Consider the following 25,281-nt stretch of genomic DNA (forward strand, 5'->3'; position numbering starts at 1 on the left):
TATTTGCGTACTATTGTTTGTACAGATGAACGTGGTACCTTCAGGCGTTTGGAAATTGCTCCCAAGGATGAACCAGACTTGTGGAGGTCCACAATTATTTTTCTGAGGTCTTGGCTGATTTCTTTGGATTTTCCCATGATGTCAAGCAAAGAGGCACTGAGTTTGAAGGTATGCCTTAAAATACATCCACAGGTACACCTCCAATTCAGTACACCTCCTATCAGAAGCTAATTTGCTAATTGTCTAAAGGCTTGACATCATTTTCTGGAATTTTCCAAGCTGCTTAAAGGCACAGTAAACTTAGTGTATGTAAACTTCTGACCCACTGGAATTGCGATATAGTCAATTAAAAGTGAAACATTCTGTCTGTAAACAATTGTTGGAAAAAATACTCATATCATGCACAAAGTAGATGTCCTAAATGACTTGCCAAAACTATAGTTTGCTAATATTAAATCTGTGGAGTGGCTAAAAAATTAGTTTTAATGACTTCAACCTAAGTGTATGTAAACTTCTGACTTCAACTGTACATTCCTTGCTCTCCACAAGTTATCCGTCATAAATCAAATGAAATTCCTCTGCAAAGCAGTCATCAGCTAAAATGGCACATAGTAACATTAGTATTGTTAGTTTCTAAAATGTTTATAAGGATTGCTAGAGTTTCAAGAGGATCTTACATGTCACGATTGGAAGTGTAGTGAATATTTCCATTTCAACCATGCACACACACACACACACACACGTTGGTGCAGCTATCATTATGAGGACTCTCCATAGACATAATGATTTTTATACTGTATGAATATAGATTCTATCCCCTAACCCTACCCCTAAACCTAACCCACACAGAAAACTTTCTGCATTTATACATTTTCCAAAAAACAAAATTTAGTATGTTTTTTAAGCAATTTGAATTATGGGGACACTAGAAATGTCCTCATAAACCACATTTATAGCATAGTACCCTTGTAACTACCAGTTTGTAACCTAAAAAGAAAAACCTTGTAAACCACCTAAACCCACCCCCACACACACACTCACACATCAAACACACACACACACACACACACACACTCAATATGTAAGATGTCAACATGAAAATGCTATTGAGTCTATGGTGCATGGCTTCACTCTAGTCCCCTCACTGTACACATGCGCGTACACACACACACACACGCACGCACACACACACACACACACACACACATACATAAACACACACACACACATGTTGGTGCAGCTATCCTTATGAGGACTCTCCATAGACATAATGATTTTTATACTGTACAAACTATAGATTCTATCCCCTAACCCTACCCCTAAACCTAACCCTCACAGAAACCTTTTTTGCATTTTTACATTTTCAAAAAAAACATCGTTTGGTATGTTTTTTAAGCGATTTAAATTATGGGGACACTAGAAATGTCCTCATAAACCACATTTATAGCATAATACCCTTGTAATTACCAGTTTGTAACCTAAAAAAAGGTTGTAAACATTACGTTGTGGGGACATTTGGTCCCCACAACGTAGGGAATACCTGGACACACGCACGCACGCACACACACACACACACACACACACGCACGCACACACACACACACACATGGACAAAGCTGGATTCAGATGAGGAACTAACCCCTCATTTCAGCCCAGCTCCCGTAGGAACATTTTTGCCAGTCCTTCACCCTCATAATTATAATACATTTGACATTTCTCAGATAATATTGATTTCTTTATTTTAACATTTCACAGTTATGGTCCAAAGCATTGAGAAACAGGATGTCTATTGATCTGAGGCTCATGAATCCCTTTCGTGTATGTGATCATTTTTATAAGGCCTTTCTTCCAAACATAAATCAATATTTTATATTCCCAGCCCTAGAAAGGTTTGGAGATTGATGTCTTATGCCTGGACAGAAACTTGACACCTGGATAGTGACACCTGGTAAAGCTATGTTTAAAGATTGAATGTAAATGTGTTAATTAACAAATGTTTCAACCATATCTGAATTGAACAAATGAGATTTTTTCTTACAGTGGTTTCTTGTATATTATATTATATTATAAAATAAATAAAGAAATAAAAATGAAACATTGAGAATATATCCCATCTTAAATGTTGATTACATTATAGCTATTTAAACAAATATTTGATGCCAGAAATACATTTTCACTTAAAAATCAGATAACACTGTTCAGCAATCTTCAAAAACATTAAGCAGATAGGTGAATTATAAGCAGTATAGACAAAACTATTGATTTGTTTTTATCCCGTAATTAAATCATACTAGGTGCATGCCAAGAAATCTAATCTTGAAACAAAAACTTACAGGGAATGGTCTTCATCCATTAAGCAAACTGAAGAATGGGGACATTTGGATTGCCTTGCAAAACAATTAAAGAATTTTGCAAAACACCATAGCATTGAAAGACAAAAGTTTTTCAGTGCTAGAACTAATCTGTGATGTAATAGGTTATTTCCTCTTCATTTTTTATCACCCTAACAGTGAGGGAGAGTGGAAGCATATAAGAAAGAGGGTAATAACTTTTTACTTCACTATCTTCATCAAAGAGACTCTGACAGTGAATTGGTCCACTCCTCATATCCGTTTATTTCTGTTTTACCATAGCTTCAACCCCATTTGCACAACTTTTGTATAAAGCTATTGGATCGTCATGCCCAGATTTGACCAAATCCTTCACATTTTCCAAAGAAACGTATTCTTGTATTTTGTAGGGTTGCGTTGCGTTATGACGGGAACGCATGTGCACACTCTCATTTGAAATGTTTCACAGGCTGTTGCATCCTGAGTGTGTTTTGTTATTTCAGCTGTTCAGTATGACCTTTAAAAGGTTCTGGCTAGTGTAGTGGAACTATTGTAAAACGATAGAAGTTGCTGTACTACAAATGGATTGTTTTCTATAAAATCTTACAGATCTGCATGGGTAATTTTGGGGGGGGGGGGGGGGATGGTGATTTATAGGCTAAGCAATATAAAGCATCAATGTAAAATTGCGTGAAAATTGTGTACAGTTAATACATTTGGACAAAGCACAAGCACCCCTTAAATTTTGCGGCTGACATTAGTCTATAAAATTGAAATAATTCAAGCAAGAATATGAAAAATGTTTGTCATATGTGAACACGTTTTAGGATAGCATAATGAATACTGTTTAATTCCAACTGAATTAGAAGTAGTGAACGTTCGACAGTCCTGTAAATGCAGTTGCGAACATTTTCTCTTTTTTATTTTTTCTTTCTTTCTTTTTTTAAAGATATATTTCTTTTTTCGTTGGGAAGCGTTTTATTTAGATTTATTGGCAAGGCAGTTCTTTATTTTAGCTTCATACCCTGTTCATTTGTCCTACGATGAATAATGTATCAGTCGACTGAAGGGAAACCTCGTCTAGGTGGCAATGCAAAGTTATGCAACTTACAAATTTTGCCTCCGAAAAATGCGATTTTTTTTTTTCGTTTCAGGAATTAATGAATCGATGTATAATTTACTTCACTAGAATGGAAAAAAACGTCCATAAATGTACATAAGACAATTCGACCACCTGATAAAATAATTTTGATCGAAATTAAACCTTAGTGATAAAATGAAATAATAATAATAATAACAAGACAAAATATATAATAGTTAGGTTTATTCAGCAATGCACTAGATCAGAAAAGCTTAACACAGAAGGCAAAGCAAAAAAAAAAAAAAAGAAAAAAAAAACATATCATAGAAAACAATGGTCTGAAATATATTAGCATAATGTTAAGAATTGAAAACCAGTTGCACGTAAACCTCATGGACATTATTTCAATATGAAATTAATACAAAGTGCTGGAGAAAGTTAACAGCTCATAACGAATTCCATGCATACTTTCTAAACTATAAAAGTCGACTCATATCTTAATAACAGTTTACTACTTAAAATCATAAACACAAAAACGTGCTCTAAATGTTCTGTATCCATTCTGAAATTAATGTTTGTTGTCCACAAATGTTGCAGACATTTTTAAAATCCTCCAGTGCGCAGCTGTGTTGTTATACACCCACAATCTCTATATGTAATGCAGAATTACCTTATTAGCTAGTGGTTAATGTACCTTGTCAAAATGATTTTGCTCCCATAAATAATAACATCTTGTATTCCACGTGTATGAAGTTGTATATAAAATGATTTCGCAGGTATCAACATAAACGAGCTATGACGCATAACAACACAAATACACTTCCACCACACTACACTTTGTTATCAATAGTGTAACTTTTAACAGGCATAAGAATAGTCTTTTTCCCCCACTTTTTTATTTTATTTTATTTATTTTTTTATCCGCAATGCTTTAAATATTTTGAACAATCGTTATTATTTCCTCCACGGTTTTCTTGAAGAGGACTGTTCACCTTTGTCCCCGGACCGCCGAGCTCCAAACATGGAAAAATAAGCTGCCATCCACCTATGTCGCAACCATTCATTTCTTCAAGTCCGCCACATCGACAAATGATACATTTCGATGGCCCTGTTCCGCAGGTTGTTCAGAACGGTAGCGTATCGTGAAAGAGTTTGTCAATGATAGCAGGCGTTGGAACCAAATCCTCCAATTTCAAGTAAAAGATGCGCTGCAGTCCCTGCGTGCACAGCGCGCGCACCTCTGGCAGCTTCTCCAACAGTTTAGACAATTCACCACTGCAGGACACCTGATCCTTTAAACAGTTTACTAGCTTGTTTTGTAGTTCCTCTGTCTTCTTTGGCTCTTTTAGTCCATGTCTCTCTGTGAAGATAAGAAACAACCCGTCAGATGTCTGACGCATGCTGTAGGCCAGTTTTATGTGCATCACTTGGAAAAGATCAGATGTGTCTTACCTGTTACTATGGCGAGAGCAGCAATGCATGAGAAGGCAGAGACGTCTATGTTCATGCTCTGAAGGTTGGAAGAAAACTCAACGATGGAGTCGATCCACTCCCCAAAGCCTCGCACGCACTGCAACTTGTGTAAAACCACTCCATTGCAAAAAACAAGTTTATCCTCGGCCAAGTTGGATCTGAAAAATAGGCACTTATCTTTGAGGATCCTTTGGAAAATGAATTAAAATGGAATGAGTTCCGGTCAAAACATGATATGATTTCTTACCTGTAAGCCAACCGCAGCACAAAAAGTTCAAGGAAGGCTGACTCGAAAAGCAGTTCCTGGTCGCATTTGGGCAGATCAGTAAAAACGGGGATTTTCTCGGCCCATCCACGAATGATGCTCATCGAAGCAGTGAGCAAATCGTAGAACTGCTGAATGTACAGAGATTCATCACCTCCACTGTGATAATCTGGGCTTGGCTGAAACTAGAATTTAATGCAAAGAATGTTGTAATTAGAATAGAATAGAATAGAATAGAATAGAATATCTACATACAACACCAGCAAAAAGGACTTTGCCCTTTTATTATTTGGGCAAAATTACACAGCAGTCTCAAAACTAAAAAAAAGCTTTTAAAGGAGAATCGTATCCTTGAATTATTATTACTTCTGTATTAGCCTAATTTCATTGTTAACGATTTATTTATTTTTTTCTATAAAGGTCTGTTATTACAACGTTACCAATCATTATGCTGTTACAATTTCCTAATGCATAACATTCTGTGCAATGTTGGATAGAAGCTTGACGCTCACTTTTGAGTAGTCCAGTCGGGACATTGAAGGGTTGGAGTCTATGTGCGCTCTCACTAGGGCGTTCAGAAGATTGACGGGTGTCAAAGAGACCGGGATGTCCTGCGGGCTTTTTGGTTTCGAGGGGAGGCGACCCCTCCGACCTTTTAAACTGGCTGTTCTCACGACTGAAAAAAAAAAAATGTATTGGTTATGTACAGTACACTTCCCATTAAAACAAATTACTTCTCTGTAATAACACAGGGTAATATACATATTGTTTGATGAAAGTATGATTTACTCAATTAAACTGACTATACCTTCTTTTACCATCCCTACGACCAGGCACTTTTGAAACCGGCAATACTGGCATCGATTTCGTCGTCGTTTATCCACAGGACAGTTTTTGTTTGCCAGACAAACATATTTGGCGTTTTTCTGCACCGTACGCTATACAAAAAATAATAATAATAGCACGTGTATGTGATGTTAATAATTATGAGCAAGTTTGTAATATAACTCCATACACATGGCAAGGACATGTTCAACAACTTGAACTGCAATCACAGCTATTTACAATGAATATGACACTCAAGGCCTGCACTCTAACCCAAAGCTGTGTAATACATTCAAGGGCCGGACAGGGCAGACATTCGGTAAATACAGATCCGTGGGCAGTCATAATTTGGGGTCCCCCGACACTCTCTCTGCGACCCCTCTTGTCGGATTAGCGCGATTATTCTATCACGATGGGGATTTAAAGAGCTGTTAATGTCACCATTGGGAGCGCCCGTTACGCTCGGTTAGGCAAAACACGACTCTTGGCACAAACCAATTTAAGTCTAGACGAAAGGAATGGTGGCAGAGATGAACGGAGGTGTCCCTAGGTGCATTCTGGGTCAAATCAATACAAGTGAGATAATTAAGGGTAGCTATACTGTAGACCGGTTCTAAACCTACCCAAGTCTCCAAGTTCTAATCTGTAAGCAGTTAAAGTGGCAGGCTACAGAAACTATAATCATGACAAATTTGTAGCAGTTAGTGAGATTGTATTACAATGGGACACGATAAATGTGTTCTTACCTTGAAGAATCCTTTGCATCCCTCACAAGTGCGCACTCCATAGTGCTGGCAGGCTGCGTTGTCCCCGCAAACAGCGCACAAACCCTCACTGGATGGAGATCCTCTAGCCGGAGGGGAGGCCACCGGGCTTTCCAATAAGGGGTGCCCGTGACCGACGTTGAGCGAGTGGGATAAACCCACACCGTGCTGTTTCCTCGGTACGGCAAAACTCTCCAGCGTACGGTGAGCTCCCTGGGTGTCCTGTTCCATGGATACGTGGAGAGATCCATCGAAGCGCATCTGACAGCTCGACATCGGTGTGTCAACGGGAGACTGCTTGAAAGAGAACAACCGAGACATCGCGTTTTTACGCTGTTGGTCTATCATATGTGAAGTCGCCAGATAGTTCTGGTGAAAACTGTGAAGGGACCCGCTTTCGTCCCACGTGTGGTGAGGAGGAGCTGGGAAACTGGGTGATGGGGTGATGTTTGGGGAAGACGGTTTATAGTATAAAGGTCCGCTAATGGGTATGCTCTCCTCGACTTGGTGCGCCTGATGGTGCTGCTGATAGCTGTGTGTGGGTATCTCCTCCACTTTGATGGACAGCTGATCTCCAGTATGGGACATTTGGTAGAGGCAGGGAGGTTTCACGTCGTAGCTGGAACTGTAGGTGTCCACAAATGTACTGAAACTGGGGAGTGAAGAAGTAACAGCTATTTCAGCGTTAGTCAGGTCCATGCTAAACTTGACAAACTCCGGCGTTAGGAAGTCGCAGTTGTACTCTCCCGTGGTGTTGTAGCTGTAACTCTGAGCTGCAGGGCTGGCTCCTGGTGGTGATGTCCCATACTGAGCCTGGACGCAGGGCATGGCTGCAATGTTAGAAAACTACATTGTAAAAATATTTATTGAAATGTTCCTCAGGTTAAAGCTTTTGGAAAATAGAGATTTGTTTTCTTCTGGATTCTCACGGTTAACCTTCTGCATAAGATCTAGACACACAGACAAATGACAGACCGAACCGTTTTTTCTATCGGAGAGTATGTTTATGCAAACTTTCTGACATACATTTCCCTGGTCTGCTTCAGTTTACCTCCGCACACCTGCTACTTTTATCTCTCGTGGAACAATCTCTGAAGTCAGGACTCGTACGGGTTGATGTCAGAGCGTGTATCTACGTTAGTTTGCTTTCCTGTGAGGAAAAAAAAAAAATTATCATGTGTTTTTCTTCCAGATGACAAGATTTACATGCATTTAACGCTTTATGCATTTCAGTGCCCGTTACATAATGTATTATTGTAAGATCAAAGCACTCAGATGACTTGAACTAAACTTGGATGATTTAAGTTAAAACTGTGGCTAAATAAAATACTTATTTTTTAAAGACTACATCTAAAAAAAAAAAAAAGTGATTACATTTAAGAAGCTATTTAAGTATAGCCTAGATGTATTCCCATACAACCTTCTCAAATGTTTACTTTTTAACATTTTACAATACCGTTTTATTGCAAAACAACAAAATGAAAAGAAGATTTTATTTACCACAACATACCTCAAAGCGCTATTGGAAGAGTTGCAAATTATGTATCCATGTAGCTGTTCCTGTTAATAGAAGTTCCGTTTATAGACGAATGCATGTGATGCCAAAGACTATTTTGTGCGCATCTCACTCCCTCGGCAGCACGCGAAGACTGAAGCTCAAGCGCAATGTGCCTTTGTTTATGAGAACTCTGAATGCCACAGCCCACGTGCCAATGGGGCGTGACGTCACACGCGTCAACCCTTGACGCGAGCTGTTCACTGGACAGAGGGACCGTTCTTCCGCGCGCTCATTTGAGCACTGTGCGCAAGTCACCTTGTCTGCGTGTTTGCATATATGGGGCTATTCAGTCTGTCAAATTAGTTGAATTTCCTGCACATTGTCTGTTGCGCAAAATCATTCCTAATATAGAAACCACCCACGCAAGATAACAGATCTCTGTTTGGAACTGATAAAGTGGCTTTTTGAGCCACTTCATTTTTTTCTCAATAGTTTTTTTGTAATATATTGAAAATAGAACAACAGAATTAAGAACTAAAGTTAATTACATTTACAGGGAAAGTAAAATTACAGTGAAAATAGAGAAATAAATGTGAAGAAAAAAAATAGTAGGCTTTAAATATGTGTAGGCCTACATATATAAAAAAAAAATCTAAAAATGCAGCACAATAAATAACACTCCTATGTGTCAGTATTCTTAGAGAATTTAGTTGTAGGCCTACGCTACAGTAGGCTGTATTACATTTGGTATAGTGCATGTAGTGGCATTATGTCTTATTCAAATATTTATGATCTTTGATCATTTTATCTTTAGTTTCTTGATGCTTGCTCATAAAAAAAATTGTAAGAAAATTTAAAAAGTCCACTTTGATCAGCATAGTTTGTATCGTTACAACAAGTCTGATTGTGCAGTCTCTTTGGATCAAGAGATGCAGATATCAGTGACGCCATATCTGATTCTTCCTGCATCATGCTCCGGTGAAAGTTTCAGTAGAAGATTCCATTGCTCTCTTTGAGGAGTGAAGGATTTCCATTGTGTGGAGGGAATCCCGCTGTAACACAGGGAACTTTGTTTGGTCTGAAGCGAGCTGCGTCATCGCAACGTCAGCAGCTTTGAACTCCATAATGCCTGATGCGGTCGCGCTCAACTTTTTTATAGGTTGAAGCTATCACCTGTGTAACTGAAACTGCAAGTGCCTTGAGAATCCATTATAAAAGAAAGAAAGAAAGAAAGAAAGAAAGAGAGCGGTGAATCCAATTTAGCCTACTTTTGTAAACATAGCCTGTACTGAGTCTCAGTGTAACATTTCATAATAAAAACATCGTTTATTGCAAAGCAAACGAAGGAAATTAAGTAAATTCCATTGCTGTTCTTCTGTGCACACCTAAGAAATTGCTAACAAATATTTATAGAATATTTTATTTATTAAAACCACATTTGTTCATTAATTGTATAATTCTCCTGCGAGTTAAACAGTGTCTATGTGTCTTTTTTGCACTGTCCCTCTTTCATAAAAGACGTCAACGCCTTTCAAAAGTCCAAGTACACTGCAATTAGACAATGTAAACGCCCTCTTAAATATGATTGGACCAGAGAGGTGAATCCTCTACACCGATTGGCCCGTCTTCCTGTCTATCAAACACTTCCTGTCATTCTGTTTCCTGGATTCCTGAATAAGTACCATTGTAACAACACTGCTGTTACCTTCACTGTCTATGATTGTCCTAGATAGACAACAACATCATCAAAATCTCCAAATTCAGTAAGTAAAAGCAGGGCTCTTGACATATATTATTTGCAGTGTTGTTACCGGACGACACCTCGCTTATTGTCAAACCTGTCTGTCTATTCTTGGATGCCAGCCACTGTTGCTCCCAGCCTATAGGGTTTTTATTCTTGATAGAATCATGGTATAAATGTGCAAAATGATCTGTTAAATTCACGACGGTGTGCTTAATGTTATTTGTCACGAATTCGATCAGTTAATGTCAGAAATAGGGTTCACGTGAGTTCAAGTGATGCACTGCACGCGAGGATTACGAGCTTGTATTGCAGAACGGCATCACTGTTGTTTTTAAGATTTTAGCCTCTAAAGGCAAACAGCTGAAAAACAAGCGGTTCGAGGCAGAATTTTAACCTGTAGATGTTTTTGAATTCGGCCTCAATTGCACGTTCAGATTCAAGCTTTACAATAGCTTGATTCTTCTTTGACGAGCAGGTAAAATAATAATCTGTAAATTCTCTCAGACAGTTTACTTCATCTTGAGTTGTAGCCGTTCTATCCCTTGCACATGGTTGGCCATAAACGGCCCATGCGGGATAGGCGTGATTTCATACAGAGTAGTAAGAATGACTCATTCTATTTCTCTAGTATCATGTAGTGATCATGACATGCATCCCTACCCAGGGCATTAGGTCGAGTTAGAGCTTTTCTTTGACCTTCACCAGAGCTTGTCGGTGTTAGGATTCATCCTGTATACATTTGAACAAACTGGACTTGGAGAATTGACACTTCACATGTTGACACAAGCACTGTTGAGTTGTAAGAGCAACTGTTGCAGAGAGGTTTTGCCAAGGTACAGGCAAAGGTCAGGTGATATGTATGTACCAGTACCAGAGTATGTTTTACAAGTTCATATGTTTTCATATATTTACACTGTGTGAACTTGATTTAATTGTGGACAGTGGTTTCACGTTTGAAATGAGTTTTCTTAACTTAAAATTACTATGTAATCCCAACACAAACACTTTGTGTAAAAGGAACGTAGTTAAATTGGGTAAACCTAACAAAAGTAGACGTGTTGATGTAACTCATAAATCTCTTTTGTTTCTTTATGTACTGACTAATGAAAGTGATTTTTAACATGCTAAAATACATGCTGGTTGGAAGCACTACAGAGTGTAAATTACTAACTATACTATGGTTAGTATAGCAATTGCTCAATGAAGCGAGCAATCAGTTTGAAGTGTGACATCTACCTGTCCTCATTGCTAGCTCAAGCTCCAGTTCTCACCATAATGGTAACCCCCAAAACTCCAACATAACAGAAACCTTCTAAATCTCAGCATAACATTAAACACTGACAAGTATCCACCCTTATATTCATCTTGCACAAAAACACATAAAATAGCACTTAATTTGAACATTTACTAGTCCCATGCAAAGCATGCTGGGAAATGGAAATCCCATGCCCAGTTTCATCAATGCTACATTAATGCCACAAAAAGTATTCATGTAGTCCCAACTCAAATGGATTAAGTAAACTTCCATTTTAAAAATATAAATGGATATAAAACACAAAGAAATCAAGTTGTGGTGAAATGTGCAAGAATTGTGTTGCTTTAGGGTGCTTTCACACTGGCAGTTTAGTTCGAAACACAGCACGGTTCGCATGAAAAATTGTTAATGTGAAAGCTGTCATGCAGACCGTGGAGCGCACCACAGTACCGAACCCGAAACTACCTGTAGGAGGTGGATTTCACACATTCGCGTGAATGTGAAAGCAACTCGGACTCGGTGCACACTCGTTCAGGAAGTAATGTAACCTGCGCATGCGTTTTAGCCGATGACGACATCTATCTATCTATCTATACGCCTTATAAATACTATATATAAATACTATTATAGGTTATAAATATAGTGTATAATAGGAGATGACAGTGGCGATAACTTCACCTTGGAAACGAGTGTAAGCGTGCAGTGTAAACAAAGATGCAAATGAATTCCTTGCAATCAGCTGTCTCCTCAAAAAACGCCATTTGCGAGCAGCAGCATGCCGCCTTCACCTGGACATCTGATGAGTTACACCATGAAGCGCACATATACACAGTTGTCGTTATACATAATGGCACCAAAATAACAAAAAAACAAAAAGTTTGATGAGTCGCATTGTGTTTGTGATGACGTAAGATGAACGCAAATGGACCGGGGTTCAATAGAATCAAGCGAGTGTGAAACCAGACCAAAGCTGCGGGGGGCATCGGGAACAATCGCACTCGGAATCGGACCACAGCAAAGTGCCCAGTGTGAAAGCCCCCTTAGTTCATTTTAATTAAGTAAACTGAACAAGCAGCAAAAATGTGTGGTGGCGTAGTGACTCGCCTCAGTCCGGGTGGTGGAGGACGAATCTCAGTTGCTTCCGTGTCTGAGACAGTCAATCCACACATCTTATCATGTGGCTTGTTGAGTGCGTTACCACGGAGACCTAGCGCGTGTGGAGGCTTCATGCTATTCTCTGCGGCATCCACGCACAACTCACCACACGCCCCTACCGAGAACCACATTATAGCGACCACGAGGAGGTTAACCCAACGTGACTCTACCCACCCAAGCAACCGGACCAGCTGGTTCCTTAAAGGGCCTGACTGGGGTCACTCAGCACACCCTGGATTCGAACTTGCAACTCCAGGTGTGGTAGTCAATGTCTTTACTTGCTGAGCTACCTAGGACCCATATTTGTATCATAATTAAATGTGATCTATATTATACTGTATGCCATGACAGTGGCTGGTGCATAGTAATTGCCTTAAGCTTTGATACTGATGTGGAGGAAGCTGGTCCTAAAAGGTGTATTGATGGACTTTTCTAAATGTATCTAAACATTACTCATAAATCTACTCAATTTATTACTGTGCTTCTTACAGGTGTCAATGGCTTTCAGAAAAGCAGTAAAGGGGACGCTAATAGGGGGTGGAGCTGTAGCAGCAGCTTTCGGCCTGTCACAGTTCTTTGAATACAAGAAGAATCAGGTATTTCATTATTTAAATATCATAAATGTTATTGCCCTGCCTCATGCTATTTGAGTGTAAAGTTTTGGCAAATTCTTTTGACAAATACCAAACCTTTGGTTTCACATTTCACATCCATGCAGTGACTCCTACAGGTTAGATTGCAGAATACAGAGATTGCAGCTGTTCACACCCATCTGTACAAGAGCATGCCTCATCCTGACTCAGGAATGTGCTCTCTGTATATATACAATCCTAAAGATACAGATCAATTTAAATTTATGTTTAACTATTCTTTATTTATAATTCATAATGTATTCATGGACAACAACTCAAAAACTGATGTGGATAGATATTATAAACGAGTTACCATTCTTATTAAGATTAGACCTACCAAATCCATACATTAACAAATCACAGTTATACTTTTATGTGTCACCTCAAATCTCCAAACTTGCTCTCTCTAGGGTAGACTACCATATTAAAATCGGGTTTTGTTTGCTAAAGGGAGATTACACTTGAACAGTGATACACACATTGTTTAAAGGATCTCTCTTGAATATGTAATCATGAACAATTTGATCCCCATTCACGCCATCAGGGAGAGAGTTACACACCATGTTTGTCTGTATTTAAACTAGTGCGAACCCCAGGGGTCTTGTCTGTTTAGATGCTATACCAAATAATGGAAGGTCAAGTAGATTAAGATAATCAACAAGGCTTTCTGAAACAAATGAAGAAAAAAAGACAGACCCTTGAAGAGCAATGGGAGTCCTGATTTTCTCTCTCATCATTTATTTAAATCTTCCCAAGCCCATTTTGTCCATTATCTTGCATCTCAACTGTTCCATTCCCAACGAAACTCCAGGGAGTGAGAGAATTATGCACTTTCAAGGATGTGGTTGCCATGGAGATTGTCACTAAATGATTAATTTGGGAGAAAAAAAAACATTTAGAGAACATCTTGAGTTCGGATACATTTCTTAATTCACCTTACTGATATAATTTGAACAGAATTCTTTGATATGTCACCAACATGAACACTCTGCAAGACTTTATAAGTTGTAGTGTGGTCAGGGTCAGAAATTAACCATGGCTTGGGGCAAAAATACCACCAAAAGTGACAGAAATGCCCTAGATATATAAATGCCCTTGTATAGGTCATTTCTCTGTTTTTTTTTTTTTTATCTATTGCATAACAGATTATGTGTATATATATATATATATATATATATATATATATATATATATATATATATATATATGATTAGTATTCTATTCTGTAATTCTTTATTAATGTGGTTTTTAGTGGAAAAAACTTTAAGGAAAATTCTGGGTTCAATACAAGTTAACCTCAGTCGACAGCATTTGTGGCTTAATGTTGATTACGACAAAATTAATTTCGACTTGTCCCTGATTTTCTTTAAAAAAAGAAAAAATCTGGGTTACAAGGAAAAACTAACAATGGAATTGAATGGGGCCAATCCGTAAACGTTAAAATGCTAAAGTATTTCAAAAGTATAGCCATAAATATGCATTTTAACAAGATTTTAGTGTGATTTAATCGTATACTAACCATTCAGTGTAAAGTAACATCCAATTTTACAACTTAAACCCTAAAACGACCGTAAAAATTATTATTATAATTATAATTTGAACAACTTTACAGCTCAAATAATACACAAGTTTTAACATAAGAATTAATGTAAGTGCTCCTATAAAACTCTAAGCTTCATATTTCTGCCTTTAAACTCTCCAAAAATTCCCCCATTGACTTCCAATGTAAGTGCCTCATGGTAACTTCGATTTTGTTTTTTTTGTTGCTTTTTTTTAAAGAAAATAAATGACGGGTTAAATATAATTTTTGTGTTAATCAACTTAATGCCACAAATGCTGTCGATTGAGCTTAACTTGATAACTTGATTGTACTGAACCCGGAATATTACTTTAAATCTGAACTAAAACACTGAAACAGTATGCCCTGAAACAAACAATTATCTCATAAAAGTACAAAAATGCTCCTGAAAATCATTTCTAGGGGGCAAATATACCACTTAAGAGCCCATGTTATGCTCATTTACAGGTTCATAATTTTATTTTAGAGGTTTACTAGAAAAGGTTTACATGCTTTAATGTTAAAAAATAACATTATTTTTCTCATACTGTACATTGCTGCAGCACCTCTTTTCACCCTCTGTCTGAAATGCTCTGTTTTAGCTCCTGTTTCTTTAAAGCCCCCCTTTCTGAAAAGCCCAGTCTGCTCTGATTGGTCAGCTGGCAAGGTCTGTTGTGATTGGTCAACCACTTAGCACATGTGTGGAAATGTAAGGGCCCTTACCATAACCGAGTTTCAGCTCCTGGGGCTTCCTGAGCAGCTGTAAACACTATTGTAATTACGATAACAATGGCGTTGGTTTTGCCGTACCAGTTCAAGCCCGAGTCTGATAATGAACCACCATTCAAGCACAACTTGAGCAGGACATTTCACAGTGGTCAATTTTAATTTTGTAGCTCTCTTACATTTCAGATATATTGTTATAACTGTGTAAATTCTCTACATCACGGTAACAACGGTAGTGTAAATCGAGACCAAGTACACTGTTGATTATTGTGAGCCTAACAAATCTTCAAGTGAAAGATACAAAAGTTTGTCATCTTTTTTTGGAATGGGTGTAGCCGAACTTTTGTCGCCAGAACTATGAACGGAGAACAGAGGCTTACTCCTAGTTGGACATTACCTGGGGTATTAGAGAGTTAGTGAGCAAGTTAGCCTTGGACTACCGTGGATAGCGACTGTAACATTACAGCTTGTAAACCTCCTCACTTTACCACTGATAAAGACTCTTGAGATCGACAATTTTGTTATTGTTGTGGTTGTACTGTTGAGCAATAGTGGTAAAAATGAATTTTAACCACTGATTCTTCAATTCGTCTGCCTTTGGAAGTTCATATATAGGGGTTTTGCTTTCTCAGTGAAGAAAACAGCGTCTTCTCGACATGGCGACAACACTAACCCAACTCATCCTGGCCTCAGCTATAACTACCTTTGTTTGAGGGCATGCCAAAGTAGCCCTTAGGCAGGCATTATGCAAGTTTGTTATATAGTGGCGTAGCTATGTCACAGAAGAAATGGCTGGACTGCAAACCAGGCTTTTCAGGCAGTTCAAGAACAGTGTTTTCTGTGGGAGAGAGTAACTCCCTTTGGCGTGGACTTTGTGCTTTGTTACTTTGCAGACCATTTACATGCACAGACAGCTATATCACACACTAAAGAAAAGGTAAAATCCCAAAAAGCATAATAGGGCCTCTTTAATAAAAAAAGTTAATTCTTACACTGACACCTTCACATCACATTTGCATCTCATATTGATCTTTTCACTGACACAAACTTTTGTTCTGATGCTTCTCCATTTATTTATTTATCCTTCGTGTCATTTCATTGCAGCCTAAATGGGTAAGCAAAATAATGAATTTGCTTTTCCAAAAATTGCCTGCAATCATGCATGTGGAAGATGCTAATCTTTGGGATTGTAATGTTAATTTGGTGAGTGTGTGTGTTTGTCTCCTCTATGGCAAGGGCACTGTTACACTCTGGCTGAAGTATCACTCTCCTGTGGCCGATTGCATATTTGCATGAAATTCTCTGTTTCCGTCGTGCACTTGTCGTGATTGCAGGACAGCCTCTCTTAATAGTGTGTGGATGTTTTAAATATGTCTGTCCTTGGAAATAGACATTAATTACTGAATATTGTTTTTACATACTATTACTGTCTAAATTGCAAATGTCTGTGCTCATTTGGTCATTTGCAAGTCAAATGGACCCTACTGGCTTTTGGGGGCAGATTGATGTAATCATTTAGGCCAAATGCTAACAGAAAATGAATAAAACGTTTAATTATGGCTAAAACTCTTGACACCTAGATTCGCCCAAGCTGGTTTTGTTTTCATTTATGTTGGAGAGGTTTTTTTGTGCCTCCTTGTAGAGGGCACTATGCAACTGAGAGATTGATACATTCACACTGTCAGTAACCCTTCTTAAAAAAAAAAAAAAAAAAAAAGACTTGGTCAGAATACTTGGATGCAAGGGATTTTTTTAAGGAAAACTGTTTTAGGTATTTATTTTGCTAGTTTATGTACCAAAAGTTATTATCTGTTATTATATGAATGGTCACAGTGCAAGTTCCCATAAAGAGTGACTATGTAATTTATCCTAATTCTCATTTTTGTGCGTTTATTACATCTTTTAGAACTAGAACTGAAACTTGTATTTTATGTCTAACTTAAAGGGATAGTTCACCCAAAAATGAAAATTCTCTCATCATTTACTCATCCTCATGCCATCCCAGATATATATGACTTTCTCTGTTTCTTATGCTGAACACAAACATAGATTTTTAGAGAAATATCTAAACTCCGTAGGTATATACAATGCAAGTAAATGGGTACCAACATTTTGAAGCTCCAAAATGCACATAAAGAATCTTAAAAGTAATCCATACAACTCTAGTGGTAAAATCTGTATCTTCAGAAGCAATATGATAGGTGTCGGTCAGAAACAGATCAATGTTTAAGTCCTTTTTACAACCCCAATTTCGAAAACGTTGGGACAGTATGAAAAATGCTAATAAAAACAAAAAGGAGTGGTTTGTAAATTATATTCACTCTTTTCTATATTGAAAGCACTATAACAACACATTATATGATGTTTTTCCTTGTGAATTTCCTTGTATTTTGAAAATGCACAGTAATTTCAAATCAGATGATTGCAACCCGCTCCAAAAAGTTGGGACAGTCGAGTGCTTACCACTGTGAAACATCACCATTTCTTCTAATAACACTTATTAAGCATTTGGGCACTGAAGACACAAATTTGTTAAGATTAGAAAGTGGAATTTTCCCCCAATCATCCATTATGTAGGTCTTTAGCTGCACAATTGTACGGGGTCTTCGTTGCTGTATGGTGTGCTTCATAATGCACCACACATTCTCAACTGGAGATGGTCAGGACTGCATTATGGATTACTTTTATGCTGCCTTTATGTTCTTTTGGAGCTTGAAAAATATGGTACCCATCGACTTGAATTGATTGGACTTACAGAGCTGAAATATTCTTCTAAAAATCTTTAGTTGTGTTCAGCAGAAGAAAGAAAGTCAAACATATTTGGTAAGGCATGAGGGTGAGTAAATGAGAGAATTTTCATTTATAGATGAATTATCCCTTTAAATAGAACTTTGTTAACCCAACACTAATCTAAAATTAATATTTATGCATTCCATTTAATACCAACATCTTGGCATGGTTACTAATCTAATGTTTCATTGGAGTGATCTTTAAGAAAAGTGCATGTTTAGCGTTTTAGTAAATTTTTTAATTCTTCTAATTAAACTTGTTTAATTATATGTAATTATTAAAGATACAATCCAGAAACCCCAAGATTTAGATCTAGATTTAGCAATGACACAGGTCTTGAAGTTGAAACAAAATTTAGTCATAATCAGCTCAGAAATGTGATAGATTGTACACATTCTGGATTGCATCTTTAAAGAGCATAAAGCCTAATATACACTACCGGTCAAAAGTTTTGAAACACTTACTCATTCTTTATTTTATATATATATATATTTTTTTATTTTTTCACATTTAGAATAATAGTAAAGTCATCAAAACTATGGAATATCATAAATGGAACTATGGGAAGTATGTTGTGACTAAACAAAATCCAAAATAAATCAAAACTGTGTTATATTTTAGCATCTTCAAAGTAGTCACCCTTTGCCTAGAATTTGCAGACATGTACTCTTGACAAATTCTTGAGGTATCACCCTGGGATGCTTTTTAAACAGTATTGAAGGAGTTCCCATCTATGTTGGGCACTTATTGGCTGCTTTTCTTTATTATTTGGTCCAAGACATCAATTTCAAAAACATTTTTTTTTTAATTACATTTTAGTTTTATAATGAAATAAATTAATATGGTGGCACAAATTTATGTTTTTGTCTACAAAACTTATTTCAAACATTTAAGCATACACCTCAAAAGATTTTTAAGATCATGAGAAACATTTCAGTCAAGTGTTTCAAAACTTTTGACCGGTAGTGTAATTGGCTTTATGTAATACAACTGTCCTCCCATGTTAGCTCTGTTTTTCTTTGTTGTTCTTCCTGCTGGTTGTATCCAGGCTCGATTGGCTTATGTCGAGGCGCATGGTGAGTTAAAAATGCCTTTTAAAGATGCTCTACCAACAAGAGAGGAGCAGCTTTCAGCACTGCGAAACACAGAAGAGTTTGATGTTTTGGTGGTGGGGGGCGGAGCCACTGGTGCAGGATGTGCCTTAGACGCTGTCACACGGAGTAAGTACTACTGTTTTTCAAAAATCTTTGCTTGAAGTGTGTCATTTTTTTATATTACTGTAAATACTTTCTCCTTTCCCATTTTAATAAGTAGAGTCAGCTATAAGTCAGCAATTCATAGGTTCACTAGGTGAATCTGTGGGGCTTCCAAATATTGCTCTGTGTGTTTAAGCAGTCCGACAAATTCTAGCTGAGCTAATGGCTTGAGTTAAGGTTGGAACTACCTGTTTGATCGAACAATAAAAGGTCGGGCAATGTACAATCATTATTTTTCCAATTCTGTTTGGTTCCCTTAGTGGTAAAGAAATGTTAATTATATTATATTGCATTATATTATATGTAATAATTACTGATTGTGCATGAGTAATCTACTGCCTTGAATCCAATCTTACATAATATGCAGGTCCTTTTAATTTTTTGTTTGGTTTTAGTTTATTCTATTTTTCTTAGTTTGTTATTCAAACAGCATTTTGGAAAATAATTTATTCTCATTTAAAGTTGTATTAAGTACTGGAGGTCAATAACAGGCAGGATATATGCCTGGATGCAATAAGCATGTTGTGATATTTCCTCATACATATTACAGAAATTGAGAAAAGCCATATGTAAATGACAGCAGCTGCAGTCAAAATATTTGGCACCATAAGGTCTTGAAATGCCAGTGCATTGTCTAATCTGTTCCTTAACTGTCTTCTTGCCCCCTCGTCCAGATCTTAAGACCGCCCTCGTAGAACGGAGTGATTTCTCATCGGGCACAAGCAGCAGAAGCACCAAGCTCATTCACGGAGGAGTCCGCTATCTGCAGAAAGCCATCATGAAACTAGATTATGAGCAGGTGAAGGCCCCATTTTTCCCAATTTGCCCCTAATATTTAGAAGAAGGATTGCAAGGCTGCTTATGCCACCGCTGTGACATTTGAGCACATATCAGAGAGACTAGACAATCACAAACACTCAGTAAGCTACTGCAGAACTAAAGCACCAGTGTGGAGGATGGATAACCAAAATTTAGCCTGACCAACAGAGATTTCAATACTGCTGATCATCACTATAATTTCAAATGATGTTGTAAATTAAAAGTGGAAAACAGCTACGTTCTTAGACTTTAAAGTCAACATGAAAACTAAACATGAGGGTGCTCGTTTCGTATTGCTAGTTTCTGGGGGGTTTTGTCCATGATTCTTTAGTGTACATTTTTCCAAATAAAGAAATGTCTTCGGAATCTTTCAATAAAATGTAATAACTTGCTCCACCTCTGAAAGGACTTTCATTTTCAGCTTGCATCACACATTCCTCTTTCTTTTTTATTCCTCTCCCCTCCAACCACCTGGTTCCATTCTGGTATGTAACACCCACTTTTGACAATCCCATCAGTTCCCAAAGTCTCGCCTTAAATTTGTTTCCATTTTGAATATCCTGTTTTACTCAGAAATACATCAGATTAGGGAAGTAAAATGGGTTGTAAACAGCTATTCATGTTGATTTTAATTCTCAACCATTGGGTCACGAGATAATTTAGCTTAAAGGGATAGTTCACCCAAAAATTCTTTCATCATTTACTCAGCCTCATGCCATCCCAGATGTGACTGACTTTTTTCCACAGAACACAAACAAAGATTTTTAGAAGAATATTTAAGCTCTATTGGTCCTTACAATGCAAGTGAATGGTAACCAGACCTTTGAAGCTCCAACAATCATATAAAGGCCACATAAAAGTAATCATTAAGACTCAAGTGGTTTAATAATCAATGTCTTCTGAAGCGATATGATAAGTGTGGGTGAGAAACAGATACAAATTTAAGACCTTTTTTTACCATAAATCTCCACTTTCACTTTCAAAATGTGAAGGAATGTGAAAGTGGAGATTTATAGCAAAAAAAGGACTTAAATATGATTACCATCTGCAATGGCATGAAAGTGAGTAAATGATGAGAGAATTTTCATTTTTGGGTGAACTATCCCTTTAAATCTTGAAAATTAAGATACTATTTAATAAATTCAATTTTAATTCTATTTAATGTATTCTATTCTATTTTACAATATATTTTTTTAAATACGAACATTGTAAAATCATAACAAGTAACTTGTATGAAGAACAACTGAATTGCATTTAGCAAACTGAAAACTTTAGATGATAAATACTATCATACTAACTGAACAGTTTTGACTGAACAAATTTTATTTTCTTCCTCAGTACATGATGGTGAAAGAGGCCCTTCATGAACGCGCCAATCTGTTGGACATCGCCCCCCACCTGTCTGCCCCTTTACCCATAATGCTTCCTGTTTACAAGTAAGAAAATCAGTTGAACCAGTTACTGCCCTCTGTTCACCAATTTACACAATACACTAATTTACACATTTTTTTTTTCTTTTTTTAGAAAAAGCACTAAAAAGATAGAGTGAAACATTAGGCAGAGAATATAGAGAAGGGAATGGAAATTTGGGGCAAAGAAAGAAAGAAAGAAAGACAGAAAGAAGTCAAAGAGAAAGACTAGAGACATCCTAGTTGCATAAAAGAGAGTTTTTGTATTTTAATCCATTGATAAGTTCAGAGAAATGGCATTGGACCTTTTATGTGGTCACCTGTAGCAGGTCGGGTTGGGATATTCTGTGCACCTCTTACCTGTCCAGTCTTTGCCCCTTGTCATTCTGGGTTTTTAAAGGATCTTACTGTCCTTACCATCATCATTACTAATTACTTGTGGCATTTATGCCTTGCTCTGATATTTAAAACAGCCAGAGAAGTGTGAAAGGGTCGCAGAAAAGAGAAACCTTAAGATTACATAATTTGCCTGTCAGATTTTTTTAAATTTAAAACAAATATGTCACAAGGTGCTTTATGACTTAGTGGTACTTGGAAAAGTCTGATATTATGATGTCCTGGTACAACCACTGTAATTAGTGATAGAATATTCTAGTCCATATTTTTCCAGCTTAAAGGGATATTCCAGGTTTAATACAAGTTAAACTCAAATAACATTTGTGGCATAATATTGATTACCACAAATATTAATTTTGTCTTGCCCCTCCTTTTCTTTAAAACAAAAGCTAAAATCTGGGTCACAGTGAGGCACTTACAATGGAAGTGAATGGGACCAGTCCGTAAATGTTAAAATACTCACTGTTTCGAAAGTATTGCCACAAGACATAAACAATATGCATGTTAACATGATTTTAGTGTGATAAAATCGCTTACTAATCTTTTCTGTGTAAAGTTATAGCCAATTTTACAACTTTGTTGCCATGATGATGTGAAGTCAACAAACACTAAAACGACAGTAAAAACAACGATTTAAACAACTTTACTGTTCAAATAATACATGAGTTTTAACAGAAAGGTTAATGTAAGTGCTTTTATTAAATTGTAAGCTTCATATTTCTGCATTTAAACCCTCCAAAAATTGGCCCCCTTCACTTCCATTGTAAGTGCCTCACTGTAACCTCAATTTTTGCCTTTTTTTTTTTAAAGAAAAGGAGGGATGAGTCGAAATTACATTTTGTGGTAACCAACATTATGCCACAAATGCTGTTGATTAAGCTTAACTTGTATTGAACCCGGAATATTCCTATGGTACAGTGTGTACAGTCATTATATTTGTTGAATTCATGTTTTCCAGCATTGTTTCTCAACAGAAATAGTAATGCCATGTTATTGTCACTGGACATGATTGCCGATGTTTTTCTCAGGTGGTGGCAGCTGCCATATTACTGGGCTGGCATTAAGATGTACGACCTGGTGGCTGGCTCACAATGTCTGAAGAGCAGCTATGTTCTGAGTAAGAGCAAAGCACTGGAGCTCTTCCCTATGCTGAAGAAAGACAAACTCGTGGGAGCCATTGTCTACTATGATGGTGAGAAAAAAGAGAGGGTGAAACATACAAAAGCTCTTTCCAGTAAAGTAATAGGCTAAATTGAGAATGGAATACTATCTAGGAAGCTACTGTATACTCACTACTTATTACTGTACACTGAGCAGTAACACCATATTGTACTATTTTAAATAATAAGTAAAACAGAAGGCATTTTTCTGTGATATCATTTCAAACAGCAGTATGATGCTGGTTAGGTTTATATTTTTATTCAGCCAACCAAAAAAAAAAAAAAAAAATGTAACCGTACTGCCAACTGTAATTAAAAAAAAAAAAAATCAGTCTATTGACAACAAACATTTTCTTGTTGAAAACAGAAGGCTTACCATCTGCTTCACAATAATATAGTGATGCTCAAGGCTCTTGCACGAGTAGCAATATTTAATGCCTTGTAAGCATCATCCAGTTATCCTTTTGGCATTTTTTTTATCCAATTTTGTATAAAACAATTTGCAGTTTGATCACATAATGAGTCAAGAATAAGATTTCATTCATTGCAATGGAAATGGAAGGTCAAGTCAAGTCAAGTGTAGGTCATCCAGGTATTTCATGCATACAGAAAATTCAAATACTGTGCAGTGTTCACACTATATACTATATACTGCAGCAATAGTGAGTGTGGTATGGTAGTATGCTATTCCGAACATAGTCATAGACTTCTGTTGTTAAAATACAATTTATAATCTATTATGAATAAAGCATCATAACTGCTGTCATTTGCTGTTTTTGTGGTAATAAGCGCAAGCACATTTGACTCGTATAACATTCCTGCATTATTTCAATTGGAAAACTGCCACTGGCTGCTGCAGCCAAACTTGCAGTCATTGTGTCTGTCTCTCAGCCTGAGGCTGCCACCAGGCAAAACTTCCATATGTTACTGGTTAGTCTGGGTGTGCAGAACGTGTCCCCTTTACTCAAGGTCTCTTCCATGGCAGCACAAGCCCTGCCCTCTAACGCTGCCTTCCGGTGCTTCCTGTCAAACTTCATTTGGCCTGCATTGATACACACATTCCCTCGCAGGGTTCGCGGGCAGCTTACATTCAGGGGGAGTGCGGCGGCTATATGAGCAGCGATCTGTCACATCGAGTCCCTCTATGGGAGAAACGGAGCCAAAGAGACGTCTGGATGCTCTGTTCCCTGCCATGGCGTGTTTATGTACTGCCAGTAACTGCTCTGAGATGTGTCTGCGTTAAAGGATTAGCTCACCCAAAAATGAACATTCTGTCATCATTTACTCACCGTCATGTTGTTACAAACCCATATAAAACACAAAAGGAGACATTTTAAAGAACTCTTTTCCATTCAGTTACAATGAATGGAGAAGCTTTCAAGCTTCAAGAATAAAAAAAAGGACCATAAAGGTGGTCCATACGACTCTATTCCACTCTATGCCAAGTCTTCTGAAATCATACGATAGCTTAAGATCTTGACATCTGCCCTAGGTCTAGTCGGTGCAATCATTTGAGAAGTAATGAAGTCTGATTTGTGAAGGAACCCTTCTCCGGTCTAAATCCGGCCTGATCCTGACTCAGTGATCCAGTCGCAGTGGTTCTGGAGTTCACCTCTCACTGGTGGGGAAGATTATTACTGAATAACATCTTAAATGTTGGTCTGTTTCTCACCTAAACATATCGGATGGCTTTGTAAGACTTGGAATGGAAAGCGCAAGTCAGATGGACCACTTTTATGATATGTTTATGGTGGCTTCGCATAATTTTTTAAGGTTGAAAGCTCCAGTCCCCATTCATTGTAATTGCGAGAAAAAGTGTGACCAGTACATTCTTCAAAATGTTTCCTTTTGTGTTCCATGGAAGAAAGAAAGTCAAGCATGTTTTTGGAAAGACAAGAGGGTAAGTGATTAGATGATGACAACATTTTTATTTATCGGCAAACTATTCCTTTAAGAAACATCTTAATTTGTGTATGCATGTGTGTGTGAAATAGGGGAATGTGATGACAGTTTAGAGGTGCGTTTTAATCGTTCTTCTTGCCATGTCCATTCCCCCTTCCTCCCCCCACCAGCCCTCCTTCCCCTGGGTTGTCAGTCGGCTTTTCTCTCCAATTATTCAATCTGGAACAATCACGGCCGTGACAT

At 37.5% G+C, this 25,281-nt stretch overlaps 2 protein-coding genes across 3 annotated transcripts in view; one reads left to right on the forward strand and one right to left on the reverse strand.

Annotated features, from left to right (window-relative positions):
* Positions 1–3,657: 3,657 nt before the first annotated feature.
* Positions 3,658–8,372, reverse strand: LOC127445840 (nuclear receptor subfamily 4 group A member 2-like). Of its 2 annotated transcripts, none has more exons than XM_051706264.1 (8): positions 8,249–8,372; positions 7,790–7,888; positions 6,721–7,568; positions 5,958–6,087; positions 5,662–5,825; positions 5,132–5,334; positions 4,864–5,042; positions 3,658–4,771 (listed from the first exon to the last, which is right to left on the reverse strand). In XM_051706264.1, exons 3-8 carry the CDS (start codon positions 7,564–7,566, stop codon positions 4,536–4,538), a joined length of 1,758 nt encoding a protein of 585 aa, XP_051562224.1. In that variant the 5' UTR covers positions 7,567–7,568; positions 7,790–7,888; positions 8,249–8,372; the 3' UTR covers positions 3,658–4,535. The 2 variants fall into 2 exon arrangements, with proteins under 2 accessions (XP_051562224.1, XP_051562225.1); XM_051706265.1 differs by having other exon boundaries at positions 7,765–7,888.
* A 1,518-nt stretch (positions 8,373–9,890) lies between these two features.
* Positions 9,891–25,281, forward strand: part of LOC127445835 (glycerol-3-phosphate dehydrogenase, mitochondrial-like) — a 55,181-nt gene continuing 39,790 nt past the window's right edge. Inside the window, exons 1-6 of the mRNA XM_051706240.1 lie at positions 9,891–9,999; positions 12,882–12,986; positions 19,145–19,316; positions 20,027–20,151; positions 21,510–21,607; positions 23,005–23,168. Of these exons, the coding sequence (XP_051562200.1) occupies positions 12,888–12,986; positions 19,145–19,316; positions 20,027–20,151; positions 21,510–21,607; positions 23,005–23,168 (658 nt within the window). The 5' untranslated portion in view covers positions 9,891–9,999; positions 12,882–12,887. The remainder of the gene's footprint in view (positions 10,000–12,881; positions 12,987–19,144; positions 19,317–20,026; positions 20,152–21,509; positions 21,608–23,004; positions 23,169–25,281) is intronic.

This window comes from Myxocyprinus asiaticus, chromosome 9 (assembly GCF_019703515.2).
Source record: "Myxocyprinus asiaticus isolate MX2 ecotype Aquarium Trade chromosome 9, UBuf_Myxa_2, whole genome shotgun sequence".
In the NCBI taxonomy this organism is placed as follows: Eukaryota; Metazoa; Chordata; class Actinopteri; order Cypriniformes; family Catostomidae; genus Myxocyprinus; species Myxocyprinus asiaticus.

Bases quoted from the DNA above. Each gene is read 5' to 3' on its own strand.
- LOC127445840 (XM_051706264.1), bottom strand. From the start codon at position 7,566: ATGCCCTGCGTCCAGGCTCAGTATGGGACATCACCACCAGGAGCCAGC. The intron at 6,088-6,720 runs GTAAGAACACAT...TTTTTTGTATAG, and splicing joins GATGCAAAGGATTCTTCAAG to CGTACGGTGCAGAAAAACGC. The intron at 5,826-5,957 runs GTATAGTCAGTT...TTTTTTTTTCAG, and splicing joins CGTAGGGATGGTAAAAGAAG to TCGTGAGAACAGCCAGTTTA.